The sequence below is a fragment of the Pelophylax lessonae genome (assembly GCF_965119305.1).
Source record: "Pelophylax lessonae genome assembly, chromosome: 12".
In the NCBI taxonomy this organism is placed as follows: Eukaryota; Metazoa; Chordata; class Amphibia; order Anura; family Ranidae; genus Pelophylax; species Pelophylax lessonae.
Window position 1 is genome coordinate 47,969,662 of NC_138779.1, and position 27,204 is coordinate 47,996,865.

The 27,204-nt window shown below is 43.4% G+C and overlaps 1 protein-coding gene across 1 annotated transcript in view; it reads left to right on the forward strand.

Annotated features, from left to right (window-relative positions):
• Nucleotides 1–773: 773 nt before the first annotated feature.
• The window catches only part of ARHGAP32 (Rho GTPase activating protein 32), a 212,873-nt gene continuing 186,442 nt past the window's right edge, over nucleotides 774–27,204 (forward strand). The window contains exons 1-2 of the mRNA XM_082273549.1: nucleotides 774–1,107; nucleotides 24,103–24,211. Coding sequence (XP_082129675.1) covers nucleotides 998–1,107; nucleotides 24,103–24,211 — 219 coding nt within the window. The 5' untranslated portion in view covers nucleotides 774–997. The remainder of the gene's footprint in view (nucleotides 1,108–24,102; nucleotides 24,212–27,204) is intronic.

Sequence of the window (27,204 nt, forward strand, 5' to 3'; positions counted from 1 at the left end):
TACCACCATATGATGATCAGTATATAGAACACATAGGGTAGTACCACCATATGATGCTCAGTATATAGAACACATAGGGTAGTACCACCATATGATGCTCAGTATATAGAACACATAGGGTAGTACCATCATATGATGATCAGTATATAGAACACATAGGGTAGTACCACCATATGATGATCAGTATATAGAGCACATAGGGTAGTACCACCATATGATGCTCAGTATATAGAACACATAGGGTAGTACCACCATATGATGCTCAGTATATAGAACAGATAGGGTAGTACCACCATATGATGCTCAGTATATAGAACACATAGGGTAGTACCACCATATGATGCTCAGTATATAGAACACATAGGGTAGTACCACCATATGATGCTCAGAATATAGAACACATAGGGTAGTACCACCATATGATGCTCAGTATATAGAACAGATAGGGTTGTGCCGCAGCTTTCAGGTGACCCCTATATGGGCTTTGGCTGCCTTCTGCTCTCTGTTCTGGGCAGGCAGTAAAGCATTGTACGTGGCTGATGGAGAATCCCTTGTCTGTGGCTTGGAGCATCATCACAGCTGTCCATCAGCATGCCTTGCTATGAAAGCCCTCTCCAGCATGGGCCCTGTGTGTCTGGGAGAGAGCTGAATCAATCCTTTGAAGCTCACACAAGTTGAAATAGGAGAACAATATGCCCTGAGAGGCCAAGCCAACCCCTCCTCCCTCTGACACTGCCTTATGGCTCTTCCCCTCCCTTTGCCTGCAAATGAACAGCTGAAAGGCTTGTCTTGTGGCAGTCCCGGAGTTCCAGGGGTCAGGGCTTCCAGTACAGTATCTTGGTGGATGTCTTGGCTGTAATGTGTTCCAGCTACCTGGACGGGGGTGTGAATAGCGCAGGATCCTGAGCACATGATGAGGAGCCCAGGTGGCTAGTACACCTCCATTGTAGAGAGTTGGAGAGCACCCCACCGCCTGTCTCTGCAGTCATAGAGCAGCATGGAGGGAGGGACTGATGCTGTGCTAGCTGCTGCTTTCCCCAGTCTCCACGCAGCACCTTCATCTATAGCCAGGATGGCATCGGGGAGCAATCTGGACGAGCTGGACAGGTCAGTCATTCTTCTTTTGTGTCCTGGGATTTGTAGTGTGGATGTGCTGGGAATGGTAGGCAGGCGGTGGAACGCACAAGGCTGCATGCTCATTGTTTGCTGTTTGCATTCCTGTCTGTGGGAATTGAATAGTTTGGGGGAGGAGAGGAGGCATGCATACATTAAACTCTGCTGGCCTTGCCCCCCCCCCCTTCTTTATTTCTGTGCATTGTGTTAAATAGGACACCTGGGCTATAGTGTGGAAAGGTCAGCATTAACCCATTCTCCTCCCTCTCACATGTGTGCAGGAGGCAGAGGGGTGTGCTGTGTGTAGCATACTGCAGGTGCCTCTGCAGCACAGCTGTCATTCCCATTCACAATGTCAGGATCTTGTGTGCCAGGGTACCAAATCCTCTGCATCCAGCTCAGCACACTGCAGGGGTATAAAACCTAGCAGCGCCCTATGAGAGTACAGTCATCACAAAATCATCCAACCATCAACCCACAGCTCCTGTTTTCACCATAGAAACATTTCCATGGTTTTATTTTTATTTTTTATGTTCACCAGCCTTACCTTTTGGCTAGTCGGTCTTTAATTGCATCCCATTTGACGTTTTCTGATGTCTGGTGGTATATACCCCATATACCAGAGTAGTACGTATAATTCAGGAGACGGAAGTCAGGACATGTGCTCCCCATAGCAATAGGAAAAGGGGCTGAAATAAGTGAGGCACCTGCTGAATTGGTTTCTGTCTGCGGAAATTAGTCCAGCTCTTCCCAGGTTATTTGTCGTACAAAAGTGTGAAATGACCAGAACTGGAAAGCTCTAGATTTGGGTCAAGGATGGGAGGGTTATGATAATGTTTAGAGGGAACCCATGTGGCCTCAGCCTGGGGAGATGCACACTCTATGTAGTCATTTATTATGACTAATCACATATAATACAGGGACACAATGCAGGAGCCTGTAATTATACTTCTTGCATTGTAGCAGATTTGTAACAAGCGATGTACTGCATGTCATCACATGTACACAGTTTGACTGTTTTACTGCAACACTCAGATCAGCTGATTTCATACTGTTATACCGGTTTCCTCTACCCACCCACTCCGACACTGAACACACACCAATCAACTGATGTCAGCTGCACATCACATGAGTGCTAAAACTGGTCATACACGGTTCGAATCTCGACTGATTCAGCAGGGACCGGCCGAGATTCAAATTGTTGAAAGGCAGGCAGAATGTACAAAGTTAATCAATTGATTGATCAGCCTGGGTACAACCAGCCTGCTAGATTCTCTTGTGATCATCACTGTCTTCTCCCAGCAGTGACGGCTTCCCCAGCCCACCCCCACCAGGAGAAGACAATCGCTGATTCTCCTGTTAGCACTGTCTGTGTTGATGGGGGAATCATGCAAATTTCTCTCCTGCTACCCGTGGTTGCAGGAAAGAAATTTGCACAGTGTATACCGGCCTTTTTTTTTTTTTTTTTTCATCTAGCAGAATTCCTCTATCCATACAAATGAGGTGAATGGAGGAATCCTACAGGATATTACCTCTGTCAGAATACACAGATCAGTGGCTGCAGCTATTGGTCAATGGAGAATTTTCAAATATGTCCCTTCCCCAATGAAATGATTGACTTCTGTTAAATAGGGTCCACAAACACTGATTGAAATGTTGACGTTCCCTGCTGGATCGGCTGAAGTTTGATCAGTGTAAAGCCAGCTTACGGAAAGGACAGACATGGGTTGATGGAGGACAAAACTGGGCTGAGGAAGGATGGACATTAGCTGAGGGAAGATAGACATGGGCTGAGGGAAGATAGACATGGGCTGAGGCAGTATAAACATGGGCTAATGCTCGCCATACACTAGAACTGCACGATTCTGGATAAAATGAGAATCACTATTTTTTCGCTTAGAATTCTCTGCGTAACATCATCTTTTACATTATACAAAAAAATTGGGCTAACTTTACTGTTTCATTTTTTTTTTTTTTAATTATTAAAGTGTATTTTTTTCACAAAAACTGCGTTTCAAAGACTTCTGCGCAAATACAGTGTGACATGAAAGATTGCAACAATCGCCATTTTATTCTCTAGGGTCTTTGCTAAATATATATATATATAATATTTGGGGGTTCTGAGTAATTTTCTAGCAAAAATATTGATTTTAACTTGTTGCAACAAGTGTCAGAAAAAGGCTGGTTCTTTAAAGAGGTTGTATACCCCCCTGTGATGTTTGTACCTATAGGTAAATCTATAATAAGGCTTACCTATAGGTACTGTAAATATTTACATTGCATGAAGCCAATGATGTAATCAGTACATGCACTCTGAATGAACGGCCGCCCATGCCATTTCTTCAGAGCCCTGTGCCGTGACTGGCGGCTCCCACGCCCATGCGCGGTAGTGACGTCAGGTGGCTCCGGTCAATAGCACAGCCGGAGTCCGCAGACCCGGAAGGAAGATGGGCAAAGATGGATGCGGCCTCCAGCGGGTATGACGCGGGCTTCGTTTACAGGGAAGTGTCACATAATGTGCTAGTATGTATTGCATATTAGCACATTATGCATTTACTTTGCAGGTAACCAAAAAAAAAAAAATATATATATATATATATTTTTTTTTACAGGCTTTACTTCGTCTTTAAGAGGTTAAACTGCCCTCCTTTACAGATGGAAGTTCATTCCTTTTGATCTACTAAAAGAACAAAAGTATACATTGTAAAACATTGTGTTTATAGCTATCTAGCAGCCTTAAGACCCCATTCACACTAGCGTGACTTGTCAGGCGACTTGGTCGCCTGACAAGTCGCGGTGGGTCGCTCGCCATTGAATAGTACAGGACCCGTTCTAATAGGAGCGACACAAGTCGCTCCGACTTAGAAAAAGGGTCCTGTGCTACTTTGGGGCGACCTGGAGGCGACTTGCATTGACTTCAATGATAGGTCGCCCCAGCAAGTCGTGTCGCGCCAGTGTGAATGGGCGCTAAGTGTCGGGGACACTTGTGAACGGGGACTTAGGCTACGTTCACATGTGGGCGTAGCGGATCGCGGGTAGAATCGCCACGATTCTGCCCGCAATCCGTAAATCATTGCAAATCGCGGGGCGCCTGTTCGTTGCCCCATGATTTGCAATGGCACCCCAAACGCTGTGCAATGTTGCGACGATTTCCGCCTGCCGAATCGCGGTAACATCGCGCAAACAAAATCGCGGGACGCATGACGCCCCAAAGAAGCTCTTGTACCTTTTTTGGGCGGCATGCGTCCCATTATTTTGTTTCCGCGATGTTACCGCGAATTCCACAGGCGGAAATCGCGGCAACATCACACAGTGTTTGGGATGCCATTGCAAATCACGGGCAACGCACAGGTGTCCCGCGATTTGCAATGATTTCCGGATCGCAGGCAGAATCACGGTGATTCTGCCCGCGATCCGCTACGCCGACATGTGAATGTAGCCTAACAATATTGATAAAGATTTGCCGGAGGCTCTTTTTTTTTTTTTTTTTTGACAGCTGTGAGTGAGCAGAGAACAGCGCTGTAAGAATCGAGGAAATGCCATTTTAAGATTGTGAGGGGAGTGTGAATGAAGATCGTGATTTTTTTAACGATTAATCTTGCAGCTCTACCATACACTATAGGAAAAATCGGCCAAAATTTTGGTCATTTGGACAGTTCTTTAATTTTTCAGCTGGTTAATGGGCACAAATCGGTAATCGCTTGTGATGTTTTTGAGCAAAAAAAAAAACCAAGGACAAGTTTGGAAATTTTCTGCCGAGAGAACGATAAATTTAAAGGTTAATGCGTTTCTTGTCCAAACTGTTTGCACTAGGTGTATGAAAATGAGCTTGAACAATTTTTCGTATAGCCAGCATTAGTATTCCAGCATAGTTTTTGCTACATATGAAATGGTCAAAGAGTTCAGCACAAAAATAAACCTATGATTAACAGTGGTGACAGCCACAAACAACCTTTTCCCTAGAACGAATTACAAATCCCCAGACTTCATTGGAGTATTTAGGGAAGACTTGTCACTATCAGTCTTACATTGTAAACATAAAGCAGACACCAGTTTGTACCAGCAGAGTGCTAATATCCAGTTGTTAATAGCAATTAAAGCACAGAAGCTGGAGGAAGATAACACAGTAAATCCTTTCCAGGAGCTGATCTCAGGGGAGCAATGCTGCACAATCCGGTATATTCAGAAGGCAATATGGTGGCTCCTAAAGGTGAATCCTGAGGTATCTTGCTCCTACTTTCTCATTTTAAGATAGCAATCATAAAGTGAGTCACTGTTTTAAATTACTAAATCCATAAAACTATGCTGGTGCACTTTTTATGTGCTATATATTTTCGATAATGTGTTAACTTGTAAGACTGTCAGAGAATGATGCTTTAAAGCTGGCCATACACTGATTGAAATTCAGAATTTCGATCAGTGTGTGGGCTCCCCCACTCGACAGAAGGTAATTGTTTAATTGACTTCTGTCTAAAGCTTGCCTTAGATGGATTGAATCTTGGCTGGTTCAGCAGGGACTGACTGAGATTCAATCCCTCTATTGAGAGGGTAGTTGTACCCATGTTGATCCATTGATCGACTTGGGTACAACCAGCCTCTCCAATTTTTTTTATCATGTGATTACTTCTGGCAGCTATAGCTGCCAGCACCAATCATTGTATTCCGCTGGCAGAACACAATAGCGCTGTGGGAGGGACTTCCCCCTCAACAATGACTGTGTTGATGGGGGAAATCAAGTCAGTTTCATTAAACAAAAAGAAAGCAGCGCCAGCTTAGTGAAGCATAAGGTTTATTAATACAAAAAACACATAGTGACTTACTCTTAGGTAAGTAAAGGCCGGTAGGGTAGGTGAATGGGATCATCCATCTTCTTGTCTTGGATACCGTTGCAGAAAGGAGGGGTGCGTGGAGGCTGTTGTCTGGCAGCCTGTCTGATGGTGCTGTGGTGGTGGAGGACTCTCGGTGGGGCTCCACTTCCTACTTCCTGTCAGCCCGACATCACTTCCTGTGAGGCGGAGGGAAAGATGGACGGGCTGACAGGAAGTAGGAAGGGGAGCCCCACTGAGAGTCCTCCACCACCACATCACCATCATACAGGCTGCCAGACAACAGCCTCCACGCACCACCGGCACCCCGCACCCCTCCTTTCTGCAACGGTATCCAGGACAAGAAGATGGATGATCCCATTCACCTACCCTACCGGCCTTTACTTACCTAAGAGTAAGTCACTATGTGTTTTTTGTATTAATAAACCTTATGCTTCACTAAGCTGGCGCGGCTTTCTTTTTGTTTATTCTCCTCAGAGCCTCTCCTTGCTCTAGCTGGCAGCTGCTTTTCGTGGGCCCCCTCCCCCCTTCCACCTCATCCTTTTTTATATTTTTCTACCCATTTTTTACTTTCTATATCTTTACCTCATGGTATGCCACCCACCATCAGAGAGCGCCATGTAATCATTGACTTTATGAAGTCCTTTTCATTCCTTTCACCTATAGTGGAAGGAAAGAAAATTGCATAATCTATGGGCTGCTTAAAATGCTGCTGTGCTGCAGCCCCTAATTAGTTTATTCTGACAGCAGTGGCATTTGTCGCTGTCAGAATGCAATGTCCCAGCGTGGAGTTTCCTACATCCACCTTGTTTTTTATCTATTTTTTTTCCCAGTCAGCCCACTGGCTAACAATAAAACAGGTCAGCCTAAGTTTGGAATGATGTAGATGGCGCAGCCCTTTGTTTTGTATTTATGGCCATTGGCAGGCTCCATGGAGGATGGATAAATACCATGCCATGTGGTCACTGATCCCTGAATTTAAATCGCAAATATCACACAACCTCCTCTGAGTATTTCTAATTCGGCTCTAATCATACTGAGTATATGTAGGCCTAGGTCTTCCCCAGGCTGCTGTGTGTAATTGCTGCTCAGAGAATGATCATCTGTGTTAGCAGATGGACTTGGAAGCTTTGTGAGGCTGAAGAGCAGAAGCTGTCCAGGACCTGGAGCTCAAATGTCTGGAGTCATCTCCAACAGAGGACAGAGCAACAGCTCAGGCCTGGCTAAAATATTCAGTATATTTACACTAATATCAAATAAAACTGTGCATTAGGATCTCCACATACACTGTGTAGTGTAATAATGATGGCTGTGCATGTGACCGCTGATGTGTCCTCCATTTGTTAGAGACAATAGGGGAGGGATCTTGAGAAATATTTTATCAGGGATTATAATCTCATTTATATTAGAGGTGAAATTAAAGGGCGACTCAGCTTAGTGCTTACATCTCACAGTGACCACACATGACCTCGTTAGTGCTGAAGAAATCTCAAACCTTTTTTTTTCCGTATACACTATTTTGTCAAAAGTATTGGGACACCTGCCTTTACACGTACATGAACTTTAATGGTATCCCAGTCTTAGTCTGTAGGGATCAATATTGAGTTGCCCCCCCTACAGGTATAACCGCTTCACCTCTTCTGGGAAGGCTGCCCACAAGGTTTAGGAGTGTGTCTATGAGAATGTTTGACCATTTTTCCAGAAGCACATTTGTGAGGTCAGGCACTGATTTTGGAGAGAAGACCTGGCTTGCAGTCTCCACTCTAATTCATCGCAAAGATGTTCCATTGGGTTGAGGTCAGGACTCTGTGCAGGCCAGTCAAGTTTCTCCACCCAAAACTCGCTCATCCATGTCTTTATGGACCTTGCTTTGTGCACTGGTGCGCAGTCATGTTGGAACAGGAAGAGGCCATCCCTAAACTGTTCCCACAAAGTTGGGAACATGAAATTGTCCAGAATGTCTTGGTATGCTGACACCTTAAGAGTTCCCTTCACTGGAACTAAGGGGCCAAGCCCAACCTCTGAAAAACAACCCCACACCATAATCCCCCCTCCACCAAATAATTTGGACCAGTGCACAAAGCAAGACCCACAACGACATTAATGAGCAAATTTGGGGTGGAGGAATTTGACTGGCCTGCACCAAATCCGTGCAGGGCCTGAGTCCTGACCCCAACCCGATAGAACACCTTTGGGATGAATTAGAGTGTTGACTGTGAGCCAGGCTAACATTAGTGCCTGACCCCCACAAATGTGCTTCTGGAAGAATGGTCAACATTCCCATAGACACACTCCTAAACCTTGTGGAAATAAGCTGCAGCTATAGCTGCAAAGGGTGGGCCAACTCAATATTGAACCCTATGGACTAATGCCTCGTACACACGCAACGATTATCGGCCGACCGATCGGCCGACTTTTGTCCAGTGTTGTTTTGTTGGTTGAAATGTGCTCTAGACTGCACACGAATTTTCTCGGCCAACAAAAACCAACTTCAGAAGTGATGTCATGTGCTGATTTACTTTCCGTGTGTTTTTTCTTCTCTGAGCATGCCCAGTCTTGCTCATCAGATTTTTGTCTGCCGAAATCTGTACTGACTGATGGAAAATCGGCCGCTGTGTTGACGGCCAACAAAAATTTTATAGCCTGCACACCAGATTTATTTGGCCGAAAAGTCGGAGTCGGTTGTCGAAAGCATCATACTAACAAGCCGAAAATCGGCCGATCGGACGTTGGCTGAAAATTCACGGCCAACTATCGATGCGTGTGTACGGGGCATAAGACTATGAAGTCATTAAAGTTCATGTGCGTGTAAAGGCAACGTCCCAAAACTTTTGACACTATAGTGTACGTTGTATGGTGTTCTCTGTCTTCTGCCAGGAAACAAGTGGAGAGGTTTGAATTCTTGATCCTGTGACTGGCACACTTGCTCCTTAGAATGCCACAGCTGCCTAAGGCTGAAGCAGGAAATAAAACATCTCTCCAGTGTCTTCTGTGTTCATCATGACATGAATGCTGAGGGACACTCACACGGGTTTCAGTCTGTAAATAAGCTGATGGCTCATTGCATGGATACAGAGTGAACTTTGTTATGTTTGAGACCGGAGTTCCCTGTATTGAGAATGAAGTATCTGATGGCACTTTACCACTGCAAGTACCGGCTAGTACCGGCTCGGCTCTACTCGGCCCTGCTTGGCCCAGTTTGCTTTTCCACTGCGGTACCGCATGGTATAGTGTCGGAACGGTTCGGTACAGTACGGTATAGGTTTGCTTTTCCACTAAAGTAGTACTAAAGTTAAGTGGGTGGGATAACAGCAGGGTGGGTGTGATTCTCTGACCAATCAGTGGCTAGTAGTGACTGCATGCAAAGGATTGTGGGATATGGTACCAGTTTGGTACCTGTTGGAACCACAATCGAGTAGGTACTGTTTTTTCAGAGCCGTACCGTACCGTACCGTTCGGTTCCATGCAGTGGAAAAGCAAACCTATACCGTACCGTACCGAACCGTTCCGACCCTATACCATGTGGTACCGCAGTGGAAAAGCACAAAAGCGTGCCGAGCCGGTACGGTTCTATGCAGTGGAAAAGCGCCAGCTAATAATGAAGCCCCAGATAAGCGATGACTTCTAGCTGATGATACAACCTTTGGATGGCATCCCTCAGATATCTGTGATGTTTCTGTAACTCCCGTGTCCCCAATCCTGGGTAAGGGGAACAGTGGGCCAGTATAAATGGCAGTATTTCCCTCTGGGGCTATGTACAATGTACAGAACAGATGAGTGCCTGCAGACTGGAGAGATCAGTAGATGTGTGAGGAGGATGGAAGGCTGTGATATCGCATACTGTCACTTTCCCACCAACAATGCCGCCTTGTTCACAGACAATGCAGAAGGAATCTGAGGGGGAGAATGTGGAATCCGTGCCTTATGTACTAAGTCCATTCAGGCACAGGAACAAAGACTGATAGCTGCTCCCTGCTGTATTCCTCATTCTTCCATATACTCTCACTTGTAAAGTAAACTCAATCTTGTTCTATTGCCCATGGAATGCGCTGGTGCCTGCTGAAGAGTCCTTACTGTCCAGTCTTTGTATTCCTCCTCATTTCCAGAGCCACATGCATCACTATTTGTGAATGGGGACAATAATATTTCTGTATCCTTTCTGTGATTGGTATAAGGCAGAAATCCGCACTGAACATACTGGATATTGCAGGGCTTGACAAAATTTATTTGAATCTAGGAGCCAGGTTTTTTTTTTAAAAAAGCTTTATTTAGCCTTACAAAGGAGGTCTGGTGCTAGAATTATTGCTCTCATTCCGGTATGTGCGGCATTATGTAACGTGTATCGCAATCAACGTATACAGGCGTACAGTAGATGTTCTACGTTTGTACATGCGTTTACATTTGTACATGCCTATATATGGGGGGTGGAAAGGCCTCTATTTGGGGGGGGGGGGGGAATTTTACGTGCTTGGATGTAACTTCTTTACATTTTTACAACAAAAATACTTTTTTTTTTTCCATCACAAAGTCCCCTATGGGGTGATTTATTTGGTGACAGATTCTCTTTAATGAGATAGCTAAGGTCTAACAGACCCTGGATGTCTTCCTTCTGCCCCTATCAATGTAATGCAATGCAGATCGCACATTACATTCTTACACGTCACTTCCAGGTCAGCAACAAGAAATATATATATATATATATATATATATATATATATATATATATACAGTTGTGTTCAAAATTATTCAACACCCACTGGATTTGATTGTTTTGGCCAGTTTGACATTGATTTTGATCATTCAGTCATCCTGCTTACAATTAAATCAAAGAGGCACGTGTAGGTCAGACAAATATAACATAACATTTATAATGAAATAACCACAAATGTCTTTTCTGTGCTCACATCATTATCAGTTTTATTCAACCCCCAAGTGACATTCAATCTTAGTACTTAGTACAACATCCTTTTACAGTTATAACAGCTTTTAAACGTGGAGCATAGCTTGATACAAGTGTCTTGCAGCGATCTACGGGTATCTTCGCCCATTCGTCATGGGCAAAAGCCTCCAGTTCAGTCACATTCTTAGGCTTGTGCACTGCAACTGCTTTCTTTAAGTCCCACCAGAGGTTCTCAATTGGATTTAAGTCTGGTGACTGTGATGGCCACTCCAAAATGTTCCAGCCTTTAATCTGCCTCCATGCTCTAGTGGACTTGGAGGTTTGCTTGGGATCATTGTCCTGTTGAAAGGTCCAACGTCTCCCAAGCCTCAGGTTTGTGACGGACTGCATCACATTGTCATCCAATATCTCCTGGTACTGAAGAGAATTCATGGTACCTTGCACACGCTGAAGCTTCACTGTACCTGCAGAAGCAAAACAGCCCCAAAGCATGATTGACCCCCCGCCATGCTTCACAGTAGGCAAGGTATTCTTTTCTTCATAGGCCTTGTTCTTCCTCCTCCAAACATAGCGTTGATCCATGGGCCCAAACAGTTCTAATTTTGTTTCATCAGTCCACAGAACACTATCCCAAAACTTCTGTGGTTTGTCCACATGACTTTTGGCATACTGCAGTCGACTCTTCTTATTCTTTGGAGACAGCAAGGGAGTGCGCCTGGGAGTTCTGGCATGGAAGCCTTCATTACGCAGTGTGCGCCGTATTGTCTGAGCAGAAACTTCAGTACCCACATCTGACAAATCTTTTCTCAGTTCCTCAGCAGTCACACGGGGACTTTTCTCCACTCTACGCTTCAGGTAGCGCACAGCAGTCAAAGTCAGCATCTTCTTTCTGCCACGACCAGGTAGCGTTTAACAGTGCCCTTTGCCTTGAATTTGCGAATGATGCTTCCTATGGTGTCTCTTGGTATGTTTAACATCTTCTTATAGCCATTGCCCTTCCTGTGAAGAGTAATCACCTCTTCTCTTGTCTTCCTGGACCATTCTCTTGACTTCACCATGTTTGTAACCACACCAGTAAATGTCTAGAAGGAGCTAGGAGACAGTCGTTTTAAAGCTGCCTAATTGGTGCTTATTAGGCTTTATTGCTGCTCCCTGACATCCACAGGTGTTTTCAATACCTGATTGAAAACACTTCAATGAACCTCTGTTCTTCAGAGTGGTAGTCTTTAAGGGGTTGAATAATTTTATCAATGAAGAATTCACAAAATAAACATTTACTACTGTATTACAAAACCAATTGATGTCATTTTAGTTGCATATGGTTCTTTAAGAAGTCCTTGTAGGATTTCATTCTGAATACAATTACAAATGTACACTAAATTCCCTAAAACCCTTTGCAGCATTGGGGGTTGAATAATTTTGAACACAACTGTGTATGTGTATGTGTATATATATATATATACAAATGTACACTAAATTCCCTAAACCCCTTTGCAGCATTGGGGGTTGAATAATTTTGAACACAACTGTGTATGTGTATGTGTGTATATATATATATATATATATATATATATATATATATATATATATACATACATATATATTAGTGATCGACCGATATAGTTTTTTTAATGCCGAGACTGATATTTTGGTTACCTCATTTTCAGACATGTAAAAAAAATTTTTTTTTTTAGTTTTCTAAAGGTACTCCTTGTGGAGGGATCTGGAGGTCTAAAAGACCCCAAACCCCTCCTCAGCACCGAAAAGCATTCAAAACGCCAAGTCAGTCAGTTTTTTTAATTCGGCGCGAGTACCCGGAAGTGATGTCATGACATCACTTCCGGGTTTTTCACATGGAGGCCCGGGTCTTCTCTTCGGAGGCGGCGGTGGTGGAGGTAGGATGCCCGGGTCTCCCGGTGGGACGGGAGACCTGGGCATGCTGCAGAAGGCGATGGGAGGGGGGTGTCCCCTCCCGCTCATTGTAATGACAGCCGAGTGGCTTCTCAGTCGCATCGGTTGTCATTACAACTCAGCCGACCATCAGCTATGGACGCCGGTACCGGATTGATGCCTCTAGCTGCAGGCATCACTCCAGTACAGCACTTTCCCTAAATATCGGCAATATCGGTAACCTCAGGGGCTGATTCCAATATATCGGGGAAAGTGCATCTCGGCCCCGATATATCGGTGTTGCCAAAAATCAGTCGATCCCTAATATATATATTTGCATATACAGTTGCGACTCAAATCATATTGTAATTGAATGTTATTAAAAATGATCTTTCCTTTTCAATCTGCAGCACTGCAATTTTCTGTAAAATGCAATGCAATATGGCTACCTGGAGGCATTCTGCACACAGATGGAATGCCTCCTGAAACTGTAATTTCCTGCTTGTGTGTTTGACTCACTGATTTTCCCAGAAGTCTGCTTTGAGATACCAGTCAGATTTTTGGCATCCCCTGCAACAAAAATGTCATTTTTGGTGAGATACTCCCAAAGGGAAATTGCATCTAAAGGGATGCAGACCCTGCAACTTTCTTCATTAGAGTACTGCAGGTGTAGCAGCTGATTGATAATTATAAAACTCATCCCATGCAGATTCACTCCGCTCATGGACACGGTCAAACACACCTCCATTTCTTCAGAAGAACAAAAGATAGGAATCTGCAACAAAATTCCTGCACATATACATAGATCACCCAGAGGGGAATGTTTTTTTTCTTCACAAAAGTGGCGTTATTCTTCAAACTTTTCCTGAAAGTCGATGTACCTGTACCTCAGGTTGAAGAAGTGGTTGTACCGGGATGATGCCTGCAGCTAGAGGCACCACCCCGGTGCCCTTTTTTAGAGCCGGCGGTCGGCTTTCAGGAGATAACAGCGAATGCGCCTCCTCATCCGCTCGGCCGTTATTCCAGCGAGTGGGAGAGGATGTCCCCCTCCTCCCACCGCTCTGTCCAGGTCTCCTGTCCCACCGGGAGACCCAAGCAACCAGCCGGCACATCCTGAACTAAGCCGGATTCCGGTTCGTCTCCGATCATATAACCCTGAAGCAACGCCACAACAAAAAAGTGTCAGCGTTCAAAAATACCAATTTCAGCGTTTTTAATACTTTGAAGTGCAGTGGAGGGGTGACGCCAGATCCCTCCATAAAGAGTACCTGTCACTGCCTCTTATTGTCACAAGGGATGTTTACATTACATGTGAAGGCAATAAAAGTGATCAGGTTTAAAAAAAAAAACAAAAAAAAAACTAATAAATAGAAAAACATTTTTTTTAAAGCTCCCCTGTCGCTGTCAGCTCACGCACCAAAGAAAACTCACACGTAAGTCGCCCCCGCAAATGTTAACTGTGTTCAAATTACACGTGTGAGATATCGCCGCGATCGCCAGAGTGAGAGCAACAATTCTAGCAGAAGACTTCCTCTGTAACTCTAAATTGGTAACCGTTAAAATTTTTTAAAGCGTCGTCCATGGAGATTTTTAAGTAGCTTGTTGCCATTCCACAAGTGTGCGCAATTTTAAACGGTTACATGTTGGATATCTATTTACTTGGCGTGACATCATCTTTCACAATATACAAAAAAAAGCTGGGCTAACTTTACTTTAGTTTTTTTTTTTTTTTTTTTAAATTCAGTGAAATTTATTTATTCCAAAAAAATTGCGTTTGAAAGGCGAAAAAAAAATATTGCAACGATCGCCATTTATTTCTCTTTATTTCTTATTTCAGAGTCTTTGCTAAAAAAATATATATAATGTTTGGGTGTTTTAAGTAATTTTCTAGCACAAAATACTGATTTTAACTTGTAAACAACAAGTGTCAGAAATAGGCCTGGTTAAAGTTGTTGTAAAACCCTTAGTGAAGTAAATAGCCTCAGGCGATACACAGAGATGAAACACATCCTACTACATAAGTTGTACCTGTTAATCTGAAGCCCTCTCTTCTCTACAGCCACTCAAAGTGCAGAACTTTCAGAAAGCAGAGGGTGGAGAGCAGAATTCAGTGAGCTGAAGACAAACACCCCCTTTATACAGCACACAGGAACAGAGCCAAGGCTGTTGGAGCTCCCTCCCCTTTTTACCTCATGGTGTCAGAAAATCTTGTTAGAAGTGACTTAAAGCGTTAGTATACGCCGCTTTTTAACTTTTACCTATAGGTAAGCCTATAATAACGCGTACCTGTAGGTAAAATTAATATCTCCTAAACCTGCATGGTTTAGGAGATATTCGCCCTGCATGCAGCCGCTAACACCAGCAGCGAATGCGCTCTGAACGTCTGGCGGACCTTCAGCGCTCCTTGCCAGAAAGTGAACTCCCACGCACATGCACAAGAGTGACGTCATCGCGGCTCCGGCCACTCACAGCGCCGGAGCCGCAGAACCTGGAAGAGACGCCAAGGGAAGATGTCAGCTGCTTCAGTGGTGTCCGGGCGACCGTGTCATGGCTTCGTTCTAAGGTAAGTATTTCATAATGAGATAGTATGCGATGCATACTATCTCATTATGCCTTTGTCATGCAGAGTTCGTTTTTTTTTTTTTTTTTTTTTTTTTTTGAGGATACAACCGCTTTAAGCAGGTTTCAACTGAACAAGGCAGCAGACAGAAATTACACTCAGTGCTCTGCATTGAGGCAGTACACACTAGGTACTGTAATATGGGTGGGGGGGTGTCACATCCAAATAAGGTATTAAACCCCAAAATAAACATATATTATATTGCAGCATACCGATTCCTAGAAGTGGTGACTTTAGTTTTCTTCTTTAGGCTTTCTTCCCTTTATTATTACCTGGTGATCTGCCAGTAAGTCTGTTGTTTTTCAATAGAACACGTTGTCCTGCAGATGTAGCAGAGTGTTGAGACAAACCTTTTACCACTCACAGGAGTGCTTACAATGGTCATCTTTCATTTATTTATGTAATACTTTTATCCCAAAAGGAACAAAGCTATTTGCTGTAACTACATAAATTGTTAGTTGGCGTTTGGCTTTAAATTGTTAGTGTATCTAAATCTTATAGTGCATTTTAGAACTACCCTCCTATACTGACAATGCTGCTGTGTAAAGGTGTCTCTGTTATTCCTTCATCAGTAATGGAGACACTCTAATACAGGAGGTGTGTTACTGGTTGGATCATTAGGTATAAACAGAGGGGAAGAAAACTGATGCAGCCACCACACTCCATGATTGGTAATCTGCAATTTATTACATTTTTGGGTTTAATAACTTTTTAATTTATGACATTTTGAAAAAGTATTTTTGCGTAGAAATGATTACATCTTTTGTATAGCGGGACTGTTGGCATTGTATTTAAATGTAATACGAATGGTCTCATTGGGGTCTGCTTCCTATTTAGTAGTGTTGCACAGTGGTTGTTCTTTTCTGTCCTGTGTGAATTCTCAATCTCCAGGTGCTGAGTTCACATTGATCAGTCAGAAGATATTCCATTCATTGGTTGGCAGAACCTCTTCATAACTAGAAAACTTCTGTCTGCCATTGTGGCCTGTGTTGGATCACTGCTAAGCCTATTTACAAAGGTCACATTGGCTATTTTATGTTCTTCACTGGAAATAAATACAAAAATAGCATTCCCTATTCATAAAGCTGCAATGAGCAGTTTCCCCCCTATTTTTAATAAGAGAATCTTGCCCAGTCTAAGCGTAACTGGCCTAATATTCTCCTATGTCTGTTGGCACAGGGTCAGTTACTCATATGTGCAGGCAAAGGTGGTGCCTGCCCATATTGTATATATATATATATATATATATTAGGGATGCACCGAATATTCGGCGGCCGAACATTATTCGGCCGAAAATCGAGAAAATGGCACTTTCGGTGTTCGGCCGAATAAGTCAAAAGGCCGAATAATTTTGAGCCGAACAATGTCAGCTTCCGCCCTGACCGCTCACCTTCCTCATTGCGGCTCGCGGCTCCCTTCTCACACGCCGCCGATGTCCTGTCAGGCCGCGAGTAGGGGGTGTGACGTCACGCGCGCGTCCCGCCCCCTGCTCCTGACTGCGGCTCCTTCACACTAGGTCCACGCCCCGCCCCCCTGTTCTGTAATGATCCTCTGCTATGATCTCTGTAATGATCCTCTGCTATGATCTCTGAAATGATCCTCTGTAGTGATCTGCTATGGTCATCTATTATGATCTATGTAATTGTCCTCTGCTATGATCCTCTGCAGTGACCTTCTGCTATGATCTCTGTAATAATCCTCTGCTATTATCTCTGTAGTGATCCTCTGTAGTGATCTGCTGTGGTCCTCTATTATGATCTATGTAAATGTCCTCTGCAGTAACCCTCTGCTATAATGTATGTAATGATCCTCTGAAGCTTCCGCCCTGACCGCTCACCTTCCTCATTGCGGCTCCCTTCTCACACGCCGCCGGTGTCCTGTCCGGCCGCGAGTAGGGGGTGTGACGTCACACGCGCGTCCCGCCCCCTGCTCCTGAAACACCGCGTTCGGTATTCGGCCTTCGGCCAAGCATTTCATTATTATTCGGCTTCGGCCAAGAATTTCATTTCAGTGCATCCCTAATATATATATATATATATATATATATATATATAGTGTGTTTATGTGTATATATATATTATAGAAGGAGCAGAAATATACTCCATGCTGGCCAGGAAAGGCAGAAACAAAAGTAAGCTAGAAAACCATTATAAAAAAAAAGCTTTAGAGAGGAATAACTTTGTGGTGTGTTTTTTAAAGATTTAGACCAGGTGGTCTCCAAACGACAACCTGAGGGCAAGATGCCGCCCTTTGCTAGCATTTTTCCAGCCCTTGGGACATATTCTTCCCTATGATATGAAGCACTATTTCTCCTACTGACACCAGCAATGGGGCATAATTCCTCCCACTGACAGCAACGATGGGGCACTATTCCTCCCACTGACAGCAACGATGGGGCACTATTCCTCCCACTGACACCAACAATGGGGCACTATTCCTCCCACTGACACCAACAATGGGGCACTATTCCTCCCACTGACACCAACAATGGGGCACTATTCCTCCCACTGACACCATCAATGGGACACTATTCCTCCCACTGACACCATCAATGGGACACTATTCCTCCCACTGACACCAACGATGGGGCACTATTCCTCCCACTGACACCAACGATGGGGCACTATTCCTCCCACTGACACCAACGATGGGGCACTATTCCTCCCACTGACACCAACGATGGGGCACTATTCCTCCCACTGACACCAACAATGGGGCACTATTCCTCCCACTGACACCAACAATGGGGCTCTATTCCTCCCACTGACCTCAACAATGGGGCACTATTCCTCCCACTGACACCAACAATGGGGCACTATTCCTCCCACTGACACCAACAATGGGGCACTATTCCTCCCACTGACACCAATGATGGGGTACTATTCCACCTCCAACCCCGAAGTCATGTTTATTCTCACCAATCCTGGGCCCGGGACTTTTTCTACCCCCACTGGCCACAATCTGGCCCCCCCTAAAGTCTGAAGAACAGTAAACTGGCCCCTTGTTTGAAAAGTTTGGAGACCCCTTATTTAGACTATTGGCTTTCTGTTTAGTATTGATTCCATTGGTTGAGTTTACTATCACTTTAACTGAACAGAAACAGCTGTGTGGGATTCTTAATATTGGGTAAGAAAGAGCCAAACTCTGCTACTAAGGTGAGGTTGTGGAAGACAATTTGTTATCACAAGTCATACACCATGGCAAGATACAGCAACAAGACACAAGGTACATACTTTTGTCTTTGGTAAAAATAAAAACATAACTGTATATTTAATTGGTTTGTGTGAAAGTTAGGCTCCTATATATGCGCATCAGATGCATTTTAAACAGCATCCGGTTCACATACCATGCGAACCAGACCGGCTTTCAATGGAGTCAGTTCACATATATGCGGGCCAGTTGCAGTGTGAATTCAAAAAAGGTCCTGTGCGTATTTTAAGTCTGGTTAGGGTGCGATTTCATTGTCAAATTTGCATCTGAATCATGCCTGAACCGCTGAATGGAAACAGCACCGAACCAACATATATGTGAACCCAGTCTTATAGCGTCTACAAACTATGGTGTATACATACTGGAGTTTTTATTTATTCTTTTTTTTTTATACTAGTAATAGCAGCGATCAGCGACTTCTAGTGGGACTGGGATAGTGCAGCAGGAAACCTGACATTAACTGACACTTTGTGGGGATTGACTAACTGCCACTGATATCTCTAGTGATACTAATACAGTGATCAGTGCTAATATACACTGTTGCTGTACTAATGACACTGGGCAGGAAAGGGTTAACATCTAGGGGCAATCATGGGGTTAATTGTGTGCCTACCAATGTGCAGTATATGAGCTGCTTTGTTTATTTTCCCTGTTTTACAAGGAAAAGAAACAAAGTGGTCATTCCCTCCCTATAGACCCCTGTGTTGTTTGTCAACACAGAGTTCTGAGCTGTTATTCGATACAACTGATGATTTGACACAGACGGTCCCGGCCATGACTTATTGACTGGGATCTGCTGACAAACTCCTAATGTGTCAAGTCAGAAACCAGCGGTGACATACGGGTAGGTGGCAGACAAATTAAGGCCCAACTCCAGCTTCCGAAGTCAGGAAGGATGGTACTGGCCAGATCCCCAGGTCAAAATAAAGAAAAAGCCCCAAGAACAAACCTATGGCAGGACCAGGTTCTTACAGTTTTTTTAAAACCAGAAAAAGAGTTCCATCCACTATTGGGAGTAAGTAAGGTACTGTTCCTGGCACGGCAGCTTAGTAGGAATTATTAAGGAAAAAATATTTATTAAATGTTTTAGATAATAAAGTCAATGTTTAATATTTTATTATTATTGGTGCCTTCATTCAGATACAGTGTGTTCTTTCAGCTCGGAGGCTTTTTTCTGAGTTCAGCATTTTCCAGTGTTCTCATTCTGTGCAGGTAAAGGTAGGGAATACATGGATAGGCCAGGCTGGTGTAGCTCGTGTCATATTAAATATTCTGACATGATTGTGTTGTATCATCTGCATCCAGAGAGCTGCTATTTGTTATGCAGACATTAATGACCTTCCTATAATGAGTAGCTGCTTGATCCACAACTGAACTGGGCATGACACAACCAGGATTCAACTGGCTAGTGGAGCTCATTACATACAACTGCTTATTAAACTGACAGTGACAACACATAGCGCATAGAAGAGGGGGGGGGGGGGTAGTCTCTAGGTAAATATGGATATGGTTCCTGTAAATAGGCACAGATTATGCTGTATGTGAATATGGCTAATGCTCTGATCAGATATTCTCAACTAGGGTTCATCCAGAGGCTTCTGCCTGGTATACACGTTCAGATAATCGGATGAAAATAATCGCTTTTGACTTGATCGCACGATAATCTGATCGTTAGTACACAGCTTTCCACAGCCGATCACGACAGTTCGTCCAACAAAATCCGAAGGGACAAACACGAACTGTTCTGTCTTAGCCTAGCGAACGACAGTCTTTTAATCAGTACAGTATGCGTCCAGTAAAAATCGATCAACAAAGACCACGCATGATCAGAAACACTAAAATAGCACGGAAAAAGCCTGGCTGCCATTGTTTTTGTTTTGCACCATCTGATGCGCAGCTAAGCAACCAGGAAGCTTTTCCAGAATCGTACGAAAAAAATCCTACCTTTTGTATGCATTGTTGAATTCGATATTAGTATCATGCAACAAAATGCGAACGATAAGTCATCTGATTATCTGAACGTGTGTACGAGGCATTAGTCACCTGAGCTGTGCCACTAACCCCCCCCCCCCACCCGTGTCCCAACGACACGTGGAAGTACCAGCTACATGACAGCAGTGATCTTTTTTGCTGTCTGAAAGGGTGGCATTCTGACCACCACTGTTATGCTGACTGTACACTGTTTAATTTTCGGCCAGTTCCTGATGAACCCACCAAAATTTGCTTACTGGATGGGTTTTTTCCACCCCCTTCTGGTTTCCTCTGGGGTAGAAAGGTTGAAAAAAACGACTTTTAAGGAATTTGTAGGGGATGATGGCTAGAACCAGTGGGGTTGTTTTACTAAAACTGGAAAGTGCATCATATGTTGCATTTCTGCTTAGTAATCAATCAGCTTCCAGGTTTTTTTTTTGTCAAATCTTAATTGAACAAGCTGAAGTTAGAAGCTGATTGGCTTCCATGCACAGCTACGCCAGATTTTGCACTCTCCAATTTTGTTTCAACCCCAGTGTGACTAGAACAGGCTTTAGATCAGTGATGGGGAACCTTGGCACTTCAGATGTTTTGGAAGTACATTTCCCTTAATGCTCATGCATTCTGCAGTGTATTTGAGCATCATGGGAAATGTAGTTCCAAAACATCTGGGGTGCCAAGGTTTGCCATCACTGCTCTAGATGAACAAGTACATGCTGCAGATGATTATGGGTATGATAGGAAATATTACCTACCGCCTACCCCTAATAATCTAGAGATGTCCCTAAGATCAACAGACGTGGTAACATGCTGTTGGTGAATGTGGATAATAGGCTCAAGATGAACAGGAACATTCTCTGTGATAATAGGGATGGATTCTAGTTGAGTGAGTTGGGTCAGGCTCTTGGTAAATGGCACTGAATGAGTGACCCAGACAAGAATACATCCAGAATCAGAAGACCTCCTTGCTATTTCCCCATAGTGTGATGTTTTCTGTGACCGAAGGTCCAAAGATAGTAGTAGTGTAAGTGGGCATAAATTGTGGAAAGTGGCCCCAATATTTTGCACATGCAGACCTGTTTTATGCCCAGTGCTGGTAATCAGGGGTTGCAGGAATTTATTGCAACCAGATTGCTGTATACTGTAGTGATGCCAGTAAAGAGCTGGTTTCTGGTTGGTTGCTCTTTGTTCTGCTTTGCTGGATAAACCTGATGGCATTTCATGTACAAATCAGTCAATGGGCCCAGCTAGAAAGCTTTATTGCTAGTTGTTTAAATCCCATTGGCTGTACACAATATCAGTTTGTTTTTTTTGATCATCCCAGCAGGCTAAATGAAAATAAAATGAAGAGCTCGGGAGGAGATCCTGTACTAACAATCCAATGTTAGTACAGTGATCCCCCCATTAAGCTATTGAGTTCTGACAGGGGTCGGCCCCTCCTCCGGAACCCACCGGTCAGCACTCTCAGGCATCAGTTGAGAGAGGTGATCGGATGCGGATTGGCAGACTTTTTTTGGTCTTGCCCCTTTTTTCAGAAGTCGGACGTTTGACTGACTTCTGTCAGACCAGCTAACGCACACACCGGCTGAATATTCAGCCTGTGTTTTTACGGGGCCTAAGGATCTATAACTTGGTGTGTTAGGTTTATGATTTGTGCTTAATGTGTTTATAGTAACAATGCAAAATGGGCCCAGGAGTTCACCACGGTAGAAAAAGCAACAACCAATCAATTTGTCAGAAAAATAGTCAAAGACTATCTGCAGCACTTGCTAATATCCTAGTGCAATATATAGGTGCAATGTGTATATATATATATATATATATATATATATATATATATATATATATATATATAAATTGTTAATTATGGATATATAAATAAAAAATCTGTGTAATCAGAAGTACATAAGTGATATAAAAATAGTATAAATAACTTATAGTAGTGACAAAATATTGTTATAAATGACAAATGGTGCAAATTATTGTGCAAAAATTATAGTCCAACAATGTGACAGGAAAAAAACAGTCTTTTTCAGGATCTAGATCAAAGTGCAGGTGCTTTGTGCTTAATATTCCAACAGTTCATGACTTTGGTGGCGTGGGTTCCTTTTTCCAGTGAAGTGTGGTAAAAGAAGATCACTTACCAGGGGTAGTGGGTCTTATGTGCTGTATAGCACTAAGAGCAGACTCGCTTGTAGGCCTTCCAGGCCAGCAGTAAAGGGTTCCCTGTGTTGCTCCTAGTGGGGGTGCAGGCTGGATTCCTCCTCACCTGGTTCCACTCCTCTGGGTTTATGGGCCAGGGTTGTGCAAAAAAGAAATGCTCCAAATAGTGTAGAACGTTTTAAAATTTTATTTCCCACATAGGGTAAACATCCAAAGAAAAAACGGCTCCAAAAGCACAAACAACCGCTGACATGCAGAGTGGCGAGTGGAGTGTTCCGGCTTGCGTTCCACTGCGCGGTCACATTTTGTCGAGCGTTCCAAGAACTGACGTGTTTCGTCACTTCCTGTGACGTTATCAAAATGACCTTAACAATAACAATATTTTGTCACTACTATAAGTTATTTATACTATTTTTATGTCACTTATGTACTTCTGATTACACTGATTTTTTATCTATACATTTATTTATATATCCATAATTAACAAATTATATATATATATATATACATTGCACCTATATATTGCACTAGGATATTAGCAAGCGCTGCAGATAGTCTTTGACTATTTTTCTGACAAACACTCCATTCCTACAGCTGCTGCTATTGGCACATATAATTTTTGTGGAATAATTTTTGAGCACGATACTGTACCTAGGCACGGGGTGATACACTCTAGTTTGGGGTTATCTTTTTTCTACAACCAATCAATTTACAGCAATTAGAAGAAAGGACTGCTGTTTGATTGTCATAGGTTACTACACTTTTCAGCTGGGTTTTCTTCAAATGTTCCTATTGCCACTTATACTAGGATTTTCCTCCTGTAATATTTTGTTCCAAAATTCCTGTTCATTGTATTTTACATTAAACCAATGTTTCTACAATATTGGGTAAGCCTGCCTGTGTATTGTATGAACTCCATAGATAATATGTACTGATGTATCAGCATGATATGATTTAGAACAAAATAAAATCAGTAAAACAAAGCAAAGAAATTCCAAAACACCTTAAACTATGAGAGTCCCCCCCTCCATTGGAGTTCCCCTCAATCTGGGACCCCATCAAAGCCCCCCTTGCATCAGAGTTCCCAATTACATCAGAGCCCCCTTACATTAGAGGGCCGGATAAAATATCTAGAAGCAGATTGTAACACGTGGCGTGATTGTTTAATTCTATCTGATGTTTTCTAGGGCAGTAATTATTATTTTACAACCAAAATCTTTATTTATAGGGGGTTATTGTGTTACACATTGCCACCATGGGATTGCTGTGCAAAATTGTATGAAAAGTACTTACAATGAAAACATAAATAAGTATTTGAAATATATGATTGTACCATCTGTATGAATGTGTGTGTAGATCCAGATTATCAGATATACAGTATAAATGACAATGTATCTCTCATATTCTAGAATAATGAAGTCCTCGCTGCATCTGGAAGAAGATGACTTTGTACCAGAGCTGCCACGTAGTATCCATCCCCGGGAGAGGCCGGATTGGGAGGAAACCATCAGTGCCATGGTGAGTCCCCTCCCTGCATGGGACACTCTAGGGCTGACACAGAAGGTAGACAATGTTTGTAACACACAGGCATACAAATATAACCTAGAGCAGTGATGGCGAACTTAGGCGCCCCAGATGTTTTGGAACTACATTTCCCATGGTGCTCATGCACCCTGCAGTGTAGTTGAGCATCATGTAGTTCCTAAACATCTGGGGTGCCAAAGTTAGCCATCACTCCATCACTGACTTAGAGGAACTGTGTCTATGTAGGCACAAGTGTTTTTTTTTTTGGGGGGGGGGGGGGGGGGTTGGGGAAAAGGCAACAGATTTTTGACTAATTGTTCTAGGCCACAGGTGATCAACGTGGCCTAGAACAGCCTCAAGTGTGACCCTTGTCATCAACAACAGGCTGCCCATAGAATGCTACGGAAAGCTGTCAAGACATTAGGGACATGGAACAGGGGATGGTCAAAGATTACAGGCATGCAACAATAGAGGGTAAGAGACTGCAAACATGTTGTTGGAGACTAGGTAGTCATACATTGGAGACATAGGAGATTACTGGAGATCTCTACCATTACAGCCTCTTTACAAATCAGTGCTTCCACTTTTTTGTTCTTCCAAAGCCCCCTTTAAAAAACACCTGGGGCTCATTTGAATTTTCTCTTGGCAAGATCAGTTAGGCTCAATTCACAAAGCTTTAACATATGTTCTGTATAAGGCTCTTTAAAGTGGTTGTAAACTTAAGACATGAAAAAAACACATTATTCGCAGATGTGCTTCTTCTTGTACTGCGTAAAGGGGCTTACCCAGGGCCATCTTACCGAATGGGCACACCGGCAGTTGCCCGGGGGCCCCACTTGCCTGACGGGCCCCACCTGCCCAGCTCCGTAGCCCCAGCCAAGCATTACTCCTGATTCCCGTGTGCATCCCGCTGCCAAACTTAGCAGGTGGCAAGCACATGTTGGCCTTGCACTGTTGTCAGGCCATTGGGGCCGTGGAGTGGGAGCCCACAACTGCAGGAATGCCGGTCTGCCTCCACGAGAACAGGCACACACAGGACAGTCCAGTCTGACTCCCGTCCGCGTGTGTGTTCACCGGACCCAGCCACCCAACTTGGAAGCTGTCGTTAGCCTGGCACTGCTGTACCAATAAATATCGCCTTATGGATAATTTGCGTTTTTATTCTCGTGGGTGATTGTGTAGGCGGGGGCCCCAGTGCACTGCATTGCCCGGGGGTCTATAGTGCTCTTAAGATGGCACTGGGCTTACCTTCCATCCAATCAGGGCTCAGAGCTGTCGGTTGTGTGAAGACTTTAGATCCCCACCCCCGCTGATAGAACTAAAGAGTAGTGATTTCTTCTGTGTATTTTCAGAATGATCTATAGAAGAAATGCCTGCAGATAAACAGCTACAACTTCTGTAGGATGAATTGCTTCATCTCTGTGTATCACCTAATGCTAGTCACTTCACTGGGTATATGGAAGGGTTTACAACCACTTTAATTTAGCCATGTGACTATCATTTTCAAATCTCTTTGGAATACTCTGAAAATAGCTTTCAGTTTTCTAAAAATAAATATATTTATCCTGGTTTGTTAGGTTTGGGAATTGAGCCTTTTATAAAAGATCAGAGGGAAAAAACATAAAAAGAAATGGACAATGTAGAAAACAAGTAAGATTGTGGGAAATAAATAAAAACAAGAACCCAGGCACGGTAAAACAGACTGCAGGGGCTCTGAGGGCTGTACAGTGCCAAGGGACTGCAAGGTGGGCTGCGGGGCTGTAGGCATTCATTCCGCATTTTTAAATCTGAGCTTAAAGTGTATGGAGGTCAGTACAAGCACAATTCTCCTTTTATCCACTTGTCTTCCAGAGCCATTTTCTAGTTTTTGCACATGGTTAAATAAATGCACATTTTAGGCCTCAAGATTAGTTAAACCCTCCAAACAATATTTTTATTTTTGCAAGCACAAACCCTGGAGAATAAAATGGTGGTAGTTGCAAATTTTTTATGTAATTTACAGTAGTTACATAGTTTATAAGATTAAAAAAAGACACAGGTCACATGTAGGGTTGCCCCAGCCTCATCCCTTCAAACCAGAACACATATGAATTACACAGATTCTGAGGCTAATTTAATGCAGTGAGATTATTACCTCCTTAATCAGCCACAGAACCTGCGTAATTAATATGTGTTTGGTTTAAAGGGACGGGGTGGCAACCCTAGTCAAATGACATTACAGTGCATGTTTATCGACTCCTCTGCTGTACATTTGGTGGCCTTTACACTTCCATATGGAAGCCCATTGCCCACCCTACAATTTTAACTTGCTCCTGGCTCCCGGCTGATAAATAGGGCGGCGCAGTGGTTAGCACTTTCGCCTAGCAGCAAAAGGGTTGCTGGTTCGAATGCCAACCACGACACTACCGGCCTGACGTTTTCATGTTTCCTCCGGGCACTCTGGTTTCCTCCCACCCTCCAAAGACATGCTGGTAGGTTAATTGGATCTGGTCTAAATTGGCCCTACTATGTGTTTGTATGAATGTGAGTTAGGGACCTTAGATTGTAAGCTCCTCGAGGGCAGGGACTGATGTGAATGTACAATGTATATGTAAAGCGCTGCGTAAATTGACAGCGCTATATTAGTACCTGTAATAAATAAATAAAACAAAACACAATCAATTGCAATTTAAGCTAATTTCCTGCAAGCACTGTATTCTCCATTAGGTGGCACTGTGTTTGAAATCTGCCAGTTGTATTGGTCAGTGGTGCTTTTTCTATAGCGGTAACCTGCCATTCATTATACGGAATGTTCAGGATCTATGCAATGTCTTATGGTGCAGCTACATGTGCTGCTGTCAGACTTCTTTTTATAGCAGATATTTTTTTGTTGTATCTGAACCCATCTTTAGTGACATTCCTGTAATATCTCTTTTTATTTTGGAGTCTGCTGTCTGGGTTCTGGAATGAATTCCATGTGGGATGATAATATAAAATGATTGCTGTAA